Consider the following 15296-nt stretch of genomic DNA (forward strand, 5'->3'; position numbering starts at 1 on the left):
ATAAACAGAAAATGACCGCTCAACATCAACTGAACCAGAGGTGAAAATTTTCTTTTTATCCTGAACTCTAAATCAGCACACTTTATTAGTTTTTCAATGTTTGGAATAAGAAGAAGAACGATATTTATTTTCGCTTGCTCAGAAAGTTAAAGACCTATCGGAAAAAAATATAGGAAAATTATCTATTTTTTTTATTTTTTATTATTATTTAAATTTAAATATACAGAATAAAGAATATAATTACAAAACAAACAAGAGAAATAGAAATAAAATAATACAAGCAATATAAAAAGAAGATACAGTAGTATTAACAAAATTTGAGACCGAATGAGCAGCGCTCGTGATCGGTCGCAGTTCAGATATAATATTAAAATAAAAAATAATAATAATAAAAATAAATAAGTAAAATAAAATAGGAACTAAAATATAATTACAGCGGCAATGGAATTATATAATATAATATTAACACTAGAGAAGAATAATATCGCACGTGAAAAGTAGGACTAATATATATTTCAAAATTATAGAATACAAATATAATATAGGTTGATTAATTCATATACATAGACTATAAATTTATTTAATCAACTTGAAGATATTAACACGTTTCTAATTTTCTTGTTATATGTTAGTGAGTTACATGTTAGAAGTTCTGGGCGTAATTTAGTTAAAGCATTGTACAACTGAGGACCAAAATTAATGCTATGCTTTAGACCAGCAGATGTGAGACATTTAGGTTCTACTAATGTTTAATTAATATTTCGTCTTGTGTCATAATTGTGTGTCTGTAATTCAAACTTATTACGATTTTTATGATAAAATTTTAACAGCGTGTATTTATAAATTTGTTCAATATTAAATACATTAAATTCAGAATAAATTAATTTAGTTGGATAATCGAAACGTTTCTTCAAACAAATTTTAATTATTCGTTTTTGTAGTAAATTTAACGGACTAAGATTAATTTTTGTACTTCCACCCCAAACAATTATACCTTATTGAATGATAGACTGAATAATGGCCAAATAAACATTTCGTAGAAATCTAATGGGTAAGTAGCATCGAAGATTAACGAATTTATAAATTTTTTACGAAGCCTCTTACAAAGATAAGTAATGTGATGAGGCCATTTTAAATTCTCATCAATAATGATACCCAGATATTTGACATACGTGGCTTCTTTCAATGGTGGACATTTACAACTTTTGGGATCTAAACAATTTTCACTGTGTATTATTAGTCTATATTCATCGCTAAATTTTAAATTTTGAACACTGGCAGCTGTTAACGAAAAAGGAACTAAAGTTGATTTAGATATATTTAAAGAAAGGAAGTTGGAATTAAGCCACTTTTTAACAATGTTAGCACCTATATTAGCATTTCTATATGCTTCCTGCCAAGAAAAACAACATAATAACTACTGTATCATCCGCATATGAATATATAGATCCATTAAATTTTTCTAAATTTATATTTAGCAGATCATTAACATATATTAGAAATAAAATAGGTCCCAAATTTGTTCCTTGCGGTACACCCATATCAATATATTTGTATTCACTAAATTGATCTTCAATTTTGGTCATTTGCCTTCTGTTACTAAAATATGATGTTAAATGTTTGCGATATTCTGTCGAAAAGGACCAAAATAAGAGCTATTTAAAAAAAAGGGGAAAATAGGGAATATGGACTAAAAAGGGGGAAAAAAGGGAAGTCAAAACCAGATAATTTGGTCGGCGAAAGATAGTTTTGAACATCGTAATTAATTATTTCATGTTTCGTGTTGAACTAAAAAAAGGGATTCCCTTTAAAATCCGGTCTCTAGTGATGACCGATGTAGAACCACGGGCAATAAATCAGCCCGCAAACTGGTTTAAGAAATACGCTACGAAGAAAACGTCCAGAATATTCCAAGCGTAGACACCAGCTTGGTTATAAACAGAGCTAGGAAGTTGGTACCAAAACTGTTAATATATATATATATATATATATATATATATATATATATATATATATATATTTTTTTTCCATCGTAAAACTGTTAAGTTGTGTGAGCTTGCACTATATCTCTACAGAATGAAAAGTAATAGCGCATCTCTCAATGTCAGTGAACCAGAACGATAAACGTACAGCAGGGTGGTAACCAAACATGAGCTCCAATCGTCCACAGCCTTAGAACAAGAAGATAATATAAAAAACAATAATTTGTAAGTATAAAGTTCGTAGCTCCCAATCTAAATTAATTTGACCACACATATAAAAATAACATACAATGAATATAATTATGATTCTAGCCAGCCTCATTATATCTAATAACAATTAACATTTTCATTTTATCAAAAGAAATACTTCTTTTATGTTCAGAAAAAAAAAAACAATATTTGTACTCTGAAAATATTCGAATTTGCACGCCACAAATTTTACTGAAGAAATCTGAAATACGATACAATATTTATTACTATCATCAGGTGAACAACTATTTTGTGAATCTAATAGTGTATCTCGTATCCGAGACGTAGATGGGAAGATAATATTAAAATGGATTTGAGGGGGGTGGGATATGATAATAGAGAATGGATTAATCTTGCTCAGGATAGGGACCAATGGCTGGCTTATGTGAGGGCCGCAATGAACCTCCGGGTTCCTTAAAAGTAAGTAAGTAAGTAAGTAAGTAAGTAAGTAAGTAAGTAAGTAAGTAAGTAAGTAAGTAAGTAAGTAAGTAAGAAAGTAAGTATCTCGTATGTGAGCTATTCTATTATTATTGTATTATTTACGTAATGTTAATATTATGCATGATTCCAAAAAAGTAAACTCATATGTTATTATGTAAACAGGAGTGCGTAACACGTTTATTTTTTCCCGGATTATTCTTCGTTAAATGTTGACATCTCGTGCTGTTACGCATTCGGTTGCGTTACAGTCCAAGTTCAACATCGGAATTACGATACGAACTTCCTAGCTGTCATTACCAGGCTTCGCATGTTTGTCACAAGAGGTATATGGGGTGGAGTAGTTTCTCCTGGTACATTAATGACGTCAGTCAAAGGGACAAGCAGGTTACAAGACCTCTAGAGTTCTGACTTGTGTTATGTAGGAGCGCACGTTATTACGTACTGTCCGTTACTCACAGTGTTGCCAACACCTAATTTGTATTCCCGTCAGTCTAACACCTAGAAATCCGTCAAAATTAAATAAAAATAATAAGACCCATTCACTATATCTATATACAAATAAAAAGCAAATTTTAACACAGCTTACTTATTAATCTTGATTAAAATAAAAATAACATGGTACGGCACGGGGGAGGGCTGTTCAAAGAAAAAGTAAAATCCCCCAAAAATTAAAGAACTAAAAATGACAGCAGCCCAAAAAGTCAAAAGGTGATGGAAATCGTAATTTCCGCCAGAAAATCCGTCAACCGTCAAAGCCATTCTTTTCCCATCCGCTACGTTGAAATTCCGTCAGTTCTGACGGAATTTTCGTCCAGTTGGCAACACTGGTTACTCAGGAGAAGACGAGCGGAAAGAATGTGGCCTTCTTGACTATCGTTGTTGATTATTATTTATACATCGCTCAGATAAGCATCCCAGTAGCCAGGTTATTACTCGTGCAGGAAACATAAGTAACAATGCGTATGGAAATTAAAGCTAAGTTGAACAGGAGACCTAATGTTTCCGCTTACTGCAGTACAAATATTGCACGTGTTATCGTACATTATCTGTTCACATCCCTTCCCCCTCAGTCCGCTCTCGTCTTCTCCTGAGTCACCGACAGTATGTTTATATGTGGTGAGTTCAATGTGAGGTGCATCAGAAGACAAATACCGCCTGCAATATCTATATTGCAGTTCTTTATTTCGAAAGTAGGAAATTATTATTTTTGTGTAAAGAATCTCAGAATATATCTTTTGTCATTGTAATAGCAGTTATTTTAATAAATAGGTGTAAATTATTGTTTGTGTATATGTATAAAACTTGTGTTGTATATTTATTATCAGATTATTAATTTTGAAATACAAATTTTATAATCAATGGCGTGACAACATATTTGTTCAAAACGTTTCGATTGTGCAGACCATTAGAGATATAGTCCAAGCTCACACAACTTCACAGTTTTGGTACCAACTTCCTAGCTCTACTTATAAAGGTACGGTGTTCAGGTAGAGGGAATGCATTTCGAAATAAAGGGAGATATCCAGGTACGTTATCTTTATTCAAATTGTGAGAGTCTCTGTTTTGTTTACATAAGAGGAATTATCAGTGCACAACACGAAACCAACATTAGTGCACACATATACACACACTCTCTCTCTCTCTCTCTCTCTCTCTCTCTCTCTCCAGATAACGCGCAACAACTGCGTAATTATCCTTTGCATTCGTGCAGAGAATCAGTCTGCCAACACGGCGAATATAATAGTTCGGCTATAAATATCGGAAGCACCACTTTATCATCACTTCATTTCGCAGACTTTCATGGAAAATAAAACAATCTCTCTGTCTCAATTACACATACATACTCGTACATAGACACAGTGCCCGAAGTGTAGCTTAAGATTTCACTTATTTCAGTGTCCCTCATAAATATAAATGATCCATCATTGGAATTTGTTACGACGTACAAATCCAGCGACTTGTCTTCCTCTTTTAACGTGAAACGTTTATGTTCAAGGATCAAAAGGGATAGAATGTTACGGAAGTTTCAACATCTGACGTCACTTCCTTAGCAACGGTAATGAGTTACGTCACATTATTCTGACGTCAGTTGCTTAGCAAAGAGTGAAACTCTTACTTTGATATGGTAATTTCATTGTAAATACTTGTACAATTATATGGTATATAAAGTATTCAATAAAGAAATAAAGAAAAAAAATCAATAATATAACACATAAATTGCATTGAATTTATTTTACTTTCAATCATTTTCAAAATTCTTATAAATAGGACCAATTCTTAAAAAATCTAAATACCACCGCAAGACCCAACCAAGTGCATAAACGTTTGGCGCTATTACAATAATATCCTGTTGCTTTTATTTCTTGATTTTAATGGGTATCTACGTCTAGGTACCATAAAGGAGTATCGGTTCTATCTATATTTTATAGAATTTAAATTGAATATCCTTTCTAGTTTTATTCCACAGCGCCTGTTGAAGAGTTCTTGCCTATTAAATTAAATTAATTTAATTGCTTTCGTAAATAATAATTAATACTCGGAGGAACTTCGTACCTTACATAGGGTAGATGCAAGGACATTGAGTGCTTTTGAGATGAAAGCTAGTTTGGGATTAAATTTGGAACTTGTAATATACGTATATTCGAAAACTGTTTACTAACGTAATAGCCTATTTTTGCTGGATATTTGTTTTTTTTTTGAACATCCAGATTTTCACTTCTATTTTGATGATAACAGTTACTTACTATATCTTCTTTGTCATCTTTCTGACTGTAATAATCCAAACTCAACCTCACATGCTGCTGGCGAAGATGCTTCCTAGTGCAGGCTTGCAGAACTGGGCGTCAATTGTGGCGTTACGTCACTCATGGGAATACGTCACTCACCCCTTCCTTCCACCCTCGCGTCATTGACTTGGTAGGGGAGGGGATTTGTATTCAGTGTCTGTCTTTAGTTTTTTACGGGCCACGGATACGTCATTCAACGCTGGTGGACTGTGGACGGGGAACCAACGCTTTCCCAATACTTTCCACCCCCGTCTGGCCAGTTCTGTATCCCTGTCCTAGTGATATGTAACTTAAAGGTCAACTAAATCTACTTACATTTTACTCGATTTACTGCATGCCAAACTAAAGAAACCATCCTAATTTTTGTATTGACATGTCCGCTAAACGAATATAAGATTGTTTAAACGTGTGTACTATCACGCTCTAAAGATCTTCGCTACCCTCTGTGTTCGAATGATGTCTGTGCTATTATTTAAACCAATCATAGGCATAAGAGAGGAGAGGTATAAATGATCGATTTTACTGCTCCCACTATATTTCGGACGTAGCTTCTGTGTTTACATCAATGGATAACTACATGAACTTGACTTCTCTTCCGCTTAGGAATGTGCAAAACTAATGCGGCATGTCATTACGTTAAACACTTCAAATCAAGTCACATACGTAATATAGGCATACATACGTCACTGTGGCTTAGCAATCGTAAATAACCACTTATACGCTGTAGATCGCCTATACTATTTGGTCAGGACGGATCTGCCTATATTGGGATGAATACTATTACTAGATAAACGTAAAGCAGTTTCGAGATGATAGACTGTTAGGTTTATGTGCAGCGTTTTTCATCAGGTTCATTTTAGACAAAAATTGTTCCCAGACATACATGGATTCAAAGATTGCCAGCACCTTAGCTGCGAAATTACGTAAAGTATGACTTATCGTTTCAGGTAATCATTCATACAATTCCTTGCCGGTTTTACCTGACATTTCAAAAAGGGTATTGTTCTCTATGACTCGCCTATGTGTTTGAAATGCGATAAATTGTTCGGACTGCTTTTTCAACTAGTAGTGATTGTGGATCGGCTTTTCGATTAAACAATTATTGTTGTATATTCTTCAAAACTTTCTGTTTCACTCTGCACAACAAATTAAATTAAAATAACACATTGCTTTATCGTATGTAACTATTTTATTAATATAAACCATTTTTAGCAATCCTATTTTAAACTTTTACCTGTAAGTTTATTTTTGTAAACATTTTTCTTATGTCCAGGATACAAGTGCCGTCTGATATTTTGTTTTATATAAATTTGAACTGAAAAGTTGAGGCATTGAACTTCACCTCTATTCATAATAACAAAATAGTTTCTCATGATTCTTGGAAATTAAAACGAAACCTAAAATTTATTCGCCACATTTCTTCACTTTACACACTTCTGATTAGAATGCCATGGTACCGTGTTCAATCTCTGCTTACTGTACAGCTCATGCATTTTGTCAAGACACTCGCGATGTGCAGTACGGGATCAACGTTTCTGTGGAGGGGGTAGGAGTAGAAGGGAAGGTCGGGCGTATGTCTACCGAGTTCAAGGCAAAAACTAACCCATTCCCTATAATTCGTAAGTAGACTCATCCGATCTCGTGCGCAGTTCTGTAGGAAGAGTGGGGGAGTGTCTTGACAAAATGCATGAGCTGTAGGCCTACGTACATGCAGACAGATAGAATATTTGTGGAGGGAGAAATGGAGGGGTGGTGTAAGTTCTTATACTGTGTCCGCGCGGAAACATATTGTTCATGCCAGATTTAAACAATACTGACTTCCATCTTAATAGATACTGCGATATACTAAATATGAAGAAAACTGATATTTTGATTTCTGAAATGAAATGTGGAAATAGACACTAAGTATATTAACAATAATTTTGACGTCAGACGTCTCACATTTCGGTACACATCGGGGAGAGGGATCACCTTGGCGCTCGCGACAGGAACAATTTGTCTGTGGCGCATGCGCGGACCTCTCATGCAGTGCCGCGTGATCCTTACTTGGATTTATTTTTGCGTGCAGATTCCAGATCAAATCAGAAGTTTCCTTTGTGCTCCAGTTATACATCTGCATATACGAAAGTTAGGTTTGGTTAGTTTACATTTTTATAACTAAGTCCGCGCATGCGCAATTATCATCTCACAGCAAAACTGTTCCTGTCGCGAGCCGCACATCAGATTTTTGCGTTACCTACGTTCATAGTGCTTTACGTCATTTGAAAGACCTGGACTATGCGCACACAACAAAAAAATAATGATCACCGAAAATTTAAAAAACTGCCAAAATCATTTAATATCTCGTGAACCACTCAACATATGCTAACGAACAAATTTTCTATAGAAAGTTCTTAACGATGACTAACAATATGCAAAAATAAAATTCGTTAAAATTTAAAAACTTAATTTTGAAAAAAAAAAAAAAAAACATTATCTTGCAACTGTACGATACCCAGGCTAACTGCCGCACAAAACTAAGAAACCTACCGAAAACGGAACAAGGAGACAGAGGAGGGTTCACAGAGGTCGAAGAACTTATCGGCATGACGTTTCACGTAAAATTTTCGGTTCAGTATTTAGTAAAGACACTCAATGCCCTTAACACTACGTTATTGTAATTGTACGTTACTGAATGTCCGGATGAATGGTGTTTAAAAATATAAATACAGCGTGTTTCTAAACGATGGACTCAATTTCATATGGCTATATTTCCTGAACCATTCGTTCTATTTGAATTATGTAAATTGCATTTGATTATACACACATTCAAGTTTATGGATGCTCAATGTGCCCCCCTCTGGCTGCACGGATACCATCTGGACGGTAGCTAAATTCATCCCACACTCAATGAAGAATGTCTTGCATCACTGAGTTCACTGCAGCTGTGATATGATTTCTTAAATCATTCAGATTTGTGGGAAACATAAACTGAATCTTTCACGAATCCACACAGGAAAAGATCACAAAGAGTGATAACAGGATACCTCCTTGGCCAGAACTGAAGCGCCAGGTCCTTATTCTCCATGCGACCTATCTTGCTTACATCTGATGCTGCTGTGCGCGTAGGAGCGCTCTAGCGGTAGTATTCGAAACTTTAGGACATCCTCTTTCAAATGTTCTGTAGGTCATTCAAATACAACGTATAGTTCAGGAAATATAGCCATATGAAATTAGGTTAATCTTTTAGACTCACGGTGTATTTCTAGGAAAGTATTAGACACAATTCCGATGTGCGACATCGCAAAGGGAATCTTTCCAAATTTTATTCACATCTCGTTCAAATACATTCGCCATCTCGTGACCTTGGTCGAGCCCTGTAAACAATTTTTACACTGCAGGAGGAGGATACGTGCATGTTGCGGCTAGCAGAATTAGTCCATTACAACTGTTCAGTGCCGTTTTAGAACGCAACATGGACGTGAACCTTCAACATGGAAAAGTATCGGGTTCTGTGTCAACAAACTGAGGACTACAGGAAGTCTGCTTTTTATTTTATAATACCTTTCATGCTGACATTCAATATTGATTAAGTATGAGATTAGAACCTTTCTTTGCTACACGGCGGGCAATATCAGCATTCCAAAGAAAAGTCTGCGTCGGTTTTATCACATTCATTCCGTAAGTTGCGTTGTGTTGCTATGATACCGATGTTATTTTGTCGTTTGCTTGGAAATACTTCCGCCAGCAAGTCAATATACTTCGCGATAACACAGTTTATTATCTGGCTATGAGAACACCCACTAGACACAGCAGGAAAATCTTCCCCGATGACGCCAATAGCGTGCCTTGCGACTTCCCTGAAAGTAAGAGGAAAGCTGAATGAGTAAAAGAGAACAACATACTCGTATATATAATACGAGGGTAGCTGCTCTTCAGTAAGGGTTGCCAAAAGACACAGCACACTAAATAAATAGAAATGAAATAAACATTTGTATTAGCAGTATTATGATTAGCCTATTAATTTAAAAAGGAAGATACCCTTGGGAAGGTACGTTCATTCAATAATTATTAAAGATTACTAATTATTAATTATTCTTTACCACTACACAAAAACAATTTTTAAAATTGTTGGAGCCAATTTCAAACAAAATACCGTTTTGAGTGCTTTAAGAATAAGACTAAGTTTAACAAAAAAAATTATCTTGAAGCAGCAAAATTTTTATTTCCAAACTTACATGGGAACACCTGAGAATGTTTGGCACTGAAAAAAGTAATTTTGGACCTGCCATCTGCCCATAACTCTGTGTACGGCGAATTTTTCCTGAACTATTGGAACATAATTTGTTCATATGTTGTATCTACGAGTCAGTTCTTCGTAAAATGTTGTAAATGAGCAAGCTATACGTACAGTTTGTAATTATTTATAAGAAATGAATGACACAAAATGGTGGTTTATTCAACAGTTATAGAATTTTCTTCTTGCTGACAAAAGAGCCTGAAATCTCTCTTTCAGCACTTTCAAATGATATGTATTTGTCACCTTTACTTGGATAACTAACAGTGTTACTGATTCCTTTTACCTCTCCTGTCAAAAGAAAGGAGCATCAGTTCTCTGCCAATAATCTTTTAGCATTTCCAAATAGCATGTATTTCTCTAGTCATGTATAACTAACAGTGCAAAAAGACTTATCAAACACAAAGGAGACCGCTTGTGTAATAAATGAACGTGACGATTATATCAGCGACATGATGACTTAATACGAGTATAAACACATCAATGGTTCCATTCTCAGCCTGCATTCGTTTCTCAGTTGAGTTATGTAGCGTGGAAGTGATATAAGTTTACAGATTGAAAGGGGCAATAGAATACTTTAAAATAAATAAAAAACCTATTACGCGTTTTGTAATTAAGTGCATGGTTAATTTGAAAATTAAGTTGAAAATCTGGGTAGTTTGGCAACAGAACATCGCCGGCTCACCTACGATTACATACATGAAATCAGATCTGAACAGCAGCATTCCATGCCTTAGCCACTGTAGTAGGGTTGTCAGACTTCCTAATGGTAGGAAATAGCGACACGCTTTAATGTTTTTATTTAATTTGCAAGAAATCCTCAACTATATTTAGAAACAGCAAAAGGATATTTTATATCTTATCTGTTTCTCTAATGATGAGATTAAAATTCAGAATCGTATGAATCCTACTTATCGAGTAAAACAGTGTTAACACTTACCTAGATAGAATTATTTTTTCTGGGAAACGTATTCATTTGGAACAAATATGGTATTAGAACTTTGTTATACTCTGTCCAAGGAATAGGCTGTTAAAATCTGCACAGTTTATTACTTCCACTCTGTACTTAAAGCACGAAAGTAAATGGACAAACGAATGAATAAGTGAATAAATGAATATATGAATAGATGAATGAATGAATGAATGAATGAATGAATAAGCGAATAAACAAACAAATAAACAACATACACAAATAAATAAATGAATGAATGAATAAATAAATAAATAAACATATTTAGCGTACATAAATAAATCAATACATAACTGGAAGTAAATTAATTATTACTGCACTTAACATTTAAAATCGTAACATTTTATACATTGTGTAAAAAGTATTTTGGAACTATAATATGGCCTCAAAACTCACATTTCGATCCCGTGTAGTAGTCGCAGCAGCAGAATCTGAGCCTGGCATATCGGTCGCAGTCTCCAGCACGCGGGACGCAGTCCGGTTTCAGGTAACAGGTGTGAGGAACGTAGGGGAACGATTCTGTAACAGTTATTTGTCATCGTCATCGTGGTCATTAGGGGTTAGATTTTGATGCATTTCTTTCTTTTGGTAAGGCTAATATACTGCTCAGCTAAACGAAGCATCTTTATTGTGCCATTATTGAATTTTTTTTTACCGATTTTGTGAAATTTGGCATTTTTGTGGGGTTTTATAACATTATAGTTAATTGTTAACAATTATCACCTTTTTTTAAACCTTCTCACGAGAAAATGGAAAATTCTTAGTGTTTGTGTACTACACTATGAGAACATAATATATGTGGTGAGAAAGTAACGGAGGATTCATAGAATCCTTTTAAATCCTTGTAATTGAGTGAAACGTATATGCTCTCGGTTGAGTGTTATTGTGTTAAAATATTTAGATTTTTAACTAATTGGTACTTATTTATAATAATTATAAATAAGACTCACAGTGAAATAAATTTAATCCAATATATGTGTTGTATTATTAATTAATTGGTTTGTTGGAGCGCCATTATTTTGACATTCTGTACAAATTCCTTAGCCAACTTGAAGATGAAATCAAGTAGCCTACGCATTGTTCCAACAAGATGGTACCACTGCATACATAGCTAACATATCCCTACAGCTTTTGACTGAGATTTCTGGTGAATGCATAGTCTCTAAATAATATATGGCCCTCACGCTCCCCAGACCACCAGACTTTCGTGAGAAACAGCAAAATATGCAATGTATCGAAATTGCAAACACACACTTGATGAACTGCAAGCTACAATAACCGCGTAAATGGGGAATATTTCACAACAAGAGCTGATGAAAGTGGTTTGAAAATAATATAAAACAAAGGGTTGTATTGATGCACGTGGACATCACCTTCAACATCTATTGTAAGTTCACAGCGGATGGTGCATAGTGACTTTCCGCACACTCTGTAGTTACATCAACCACCGTATGTGGTATTAAAATGTTAGAAGACTCTGTCTTACCGGGGACAAAATGAGCTATTAGCAGTTAGGGGGATGATTCATAGGTAGTTATAATAATGAAATAATTAATAATAGGAACACTCTACTTGAGGTAGGGCGAAGTTAATAAGCTTATAAGTAAGCCACCAGCGTATCTCAGACGGTAGTGCGTTTGCATTCAGGTACGGAGATGCGCTCGGGCGTGGGTTCGATTCCCACTTGGGTTTGATTCCCACTTGGGTTAATTTCCTGGTTGGTTTTTTCCGAGGGTTTTCCAACCGTAAGGCGAATGTCAGGTAATCTATGGCGAATTTTTGGCCTTATCTCGTCAAATAACAGCTCGCTATCACCAAATCCATCGACGCTAAGTAATTCGGTAGTTAATACAGCGTATTGAAATAATCAAGTAACAAATATATACTGTATACTGTAAGTAAACCTAAAATAATCATGAAAAAATTCTTTATTCTTTTGTGAAGTAGTAAACGTACTCTCAGAATTCATGTTTGCTTCTCGTCACATATTACTTATAGCCAGGTGGAATGATTCAGATTCCAGAGCTTGTCTTTGCAGACGGAATTGATTCTTTCCATCCTTCCTCACTCAACGGTGGGTATAACCATTTTATGAATCACCTATTTTCTGTAACATTTCTGTCAGTCTTAGATATCGACCACTTGTCTCTTCTGACCCTGGCCGCAGTATGAGTCAAATCGTCCATTGTTCTCAAGCTCTCCCACTTTCTTACGTTGCTCACTTGATCGCGAGCAATTAATAGATTTCGTTCGACCCATGTATATTTTCAGTTACACTGAATTGTGCTTAATGAAAACGAACACAAGTCAACAAGTAACATAAAACAAAAATCTGTACAAAGCGAGCAGAGAAATACATTAGAATTTTAAGAGAGTAAGAACTTCTTTCTAGTGGACAGACTTTATTTTCCTCTGCCAATCTTGTAGGAGTAAATTTGCAATTCGAGGAAAAGTTTTTATTTACCTTAATATATGTATATTCAATAGTGGAGTTTCCTGCGGTGGCTGAGTGGTCAGACCTTTAGCCTGTCACGCAGGCGATCCGAGTTCGAGTCCCAGTCAGGCCTGGGATTTTTAATTGAAAAATCCATAATGCCACTTGTGGCGGACAAGGTCGCTGTTGGGGGTTTTCTCGGGGTTCTCCCGTTCCCCCATATTAGGCATTTACATCATTCTGTCAAAATGTCTCTATTTCATCATCATTCCATAGCATTCCCCGTACGCCGGCTGGCGACGCACGGAGGGGGTTGGCCTAGGGACGAGTAGGGTTGTCTGCTCGAAACCTGGGTACACAGAGAACCTTAATGTAGTCAGCCGGTGTGGGTTTGGGAATGCGCCTAGCTTGAGGATTAGCGCAATAGCTCGTAAAAGGTCGCAGTACTGGGTTATAGTGCCCCTCCTTCCGAAAATTCCATTCCGTTCCATTCATCAGTGGAATGTAAAAATCCTTTAAATTTCAATCATAGTCGTCTGTCACTGCAGTATTATGGTTTTAAATAATGTTTTGTTTTAATGCTTCTGCTTGGCAATTGAATGGTTAGTAGCAAAAAGAAGGCAGTTGCATTTTTTTTGTCGCTTTTAAGTCATATATCATATCCAATTCAGAAAAAATATACACATTCGTTTGATGCAAATAGACAGAAGCTCCGAGCGTTAGTATTTAGATAACCTATTTTTGAACGAATGGAGTTCACTCCTTCTTGCCGCAAATAAAATGATGGGAGTCCCTTGATCACATGTAGCAAATTGATTAGTCTAATGCACATTCAAGACAACTCATATTAATTTCTCTATGCTGCCATCGAGCGACTGCAAAAGAAATCACGTTGTAACCCTGATGGAATTGCATGGAGTAATAGCCCGCAAATATACTTTCATCTAGCGGTCGTTATCAAAAGTTCTTTTTGGACATTTGAGATCCTAGCTATCGTTCTCTTTTATATGTTGACATTTTGTAACATGGGAATGCCAATCTGATATACAGGGTGTTAAAAAATACCCAATATTTTAGGAGATGGTAGTATGGATCAAAACAAGAAAAAAAGTCCAATAAACATGGGTCCTACAGCACATACTTTCTGAGATCTGTACACTTGTTCATAGGAGGTGCTCAATGTGACGTCCATTCATGGCAAAGCATTCCTCCGCCCTTCGGCAAAAGGAATCATATACTCTTTGAAATTGACCTGGTTGTTCTTGATAACCAAAAGTCTAGGGTATTTAGATTTGAGGAACGAGCAGGCCAAGGTGTGGGGTTTCCCCAATCAATACAGCGGTTCTGAAATGTCAACGTCAGGTGTTCACGCTGATTGCGGAAAAAATGTGCTGGTGTGCTATCATGCATGAATCACATCTGTAGTCTTTGCTGACATGGCACATACTCCAGGAAAGTAGGCAATACGTTAATAACAAAGTCCTGATAACGAGCCCCAGTTAATCTCTGTGGTAGAGCGTATGGCCCTTAATCTATCACCAAGAACGCCTGCCCATAATTTGATTGAGAATCAGTGTTGATGCCTTGTTTCTTCAACTGCATGGGGATTTTCATCAGTCCACACATGCTGATTACGAAAATTCACACCATCATCTCTGCTGAACTCCGCTTATATCCGCAACCAGGCTTTTGTTTTCAGTATTCCTTGCGACGTATTAGTATTCCAAGCCAGGGGTGTCAACCACGGTATGATTATCTGGTAGCCTGCTGTATTGTAGGGCAGAAAATGCATTGCCATAAATGGACGTCACATTGAGCACTTCCTATGATCAAGTGTTCACATATCAGAAAGTATGTGTTGTAGGACCCATGTTTATTAGACATTTTTTTCTTGTTTTGATGCATACTATCACCTAAAATATTGGATACTTTTTTATTAACATCCTGTATATGTGATCAGGGATGGGAGCATTGTAGGACTACATGTGACGGCAAGCAGAAAGGCAGTTTTTCATTTTTTTAATTTCATTTATTGTATTCCATAAATCTTATATCAGCATTGAAGCTTTCTTAATGTGAAACAATTCTAGGGGAATATTCCTTTTTTTTTTTTTTTTGGCTATATGAAGTGCTGTTGTGTCCAATGTTTAACACAAAG

General features: G+C 35.6%; 1 protein-coding gene across 2 annotated transcripts in view; it reads right to left on the reverse strand.

Moving 5' to 3' along the window:
• Positions 1 to 4193: 4193 nt before the first annotated feature.
• Positions 4194 to 15296, reverse strand: part of LOC138696596 (uncharacterized) — a 53251-nt gene continuing 42148 nt past the window's right edge. For both annotated transcript variants that reach the window (XM_069821748.1, XM_069821749.1), the window contains exons 3-4: positions 11101 to 11223; positions 4194 to 9297 (exon numbers count right to left, since the gene is read on the reverse strand). In XM_069821748.1, coding sequence (XP_069677849.1) covers positions 9218 to 9297; positions 11101 to 11223 — 203 coding nt within the window. In that variant the 3' untranslated portion in view covers positions 4194 to 9217. The remainder of the gene's footprint in view (positions 9298 to 11100; positions 11224 to 15296) is intronic.

Source organism: Periplaneta americana, chromosome 3, assembly GCF_040183065.1.
Source record: "Periplaneta americana isolate PAMFEO1 chromosome 3, P.americana_PAMFEO1_priV1, whole genome shotgun sequence".
NCBI lineage: Eukaryota > Metazoa > Arthropoda > Insecta > Blattodea > Blattidae > Periplaneta > Periplaneta americana.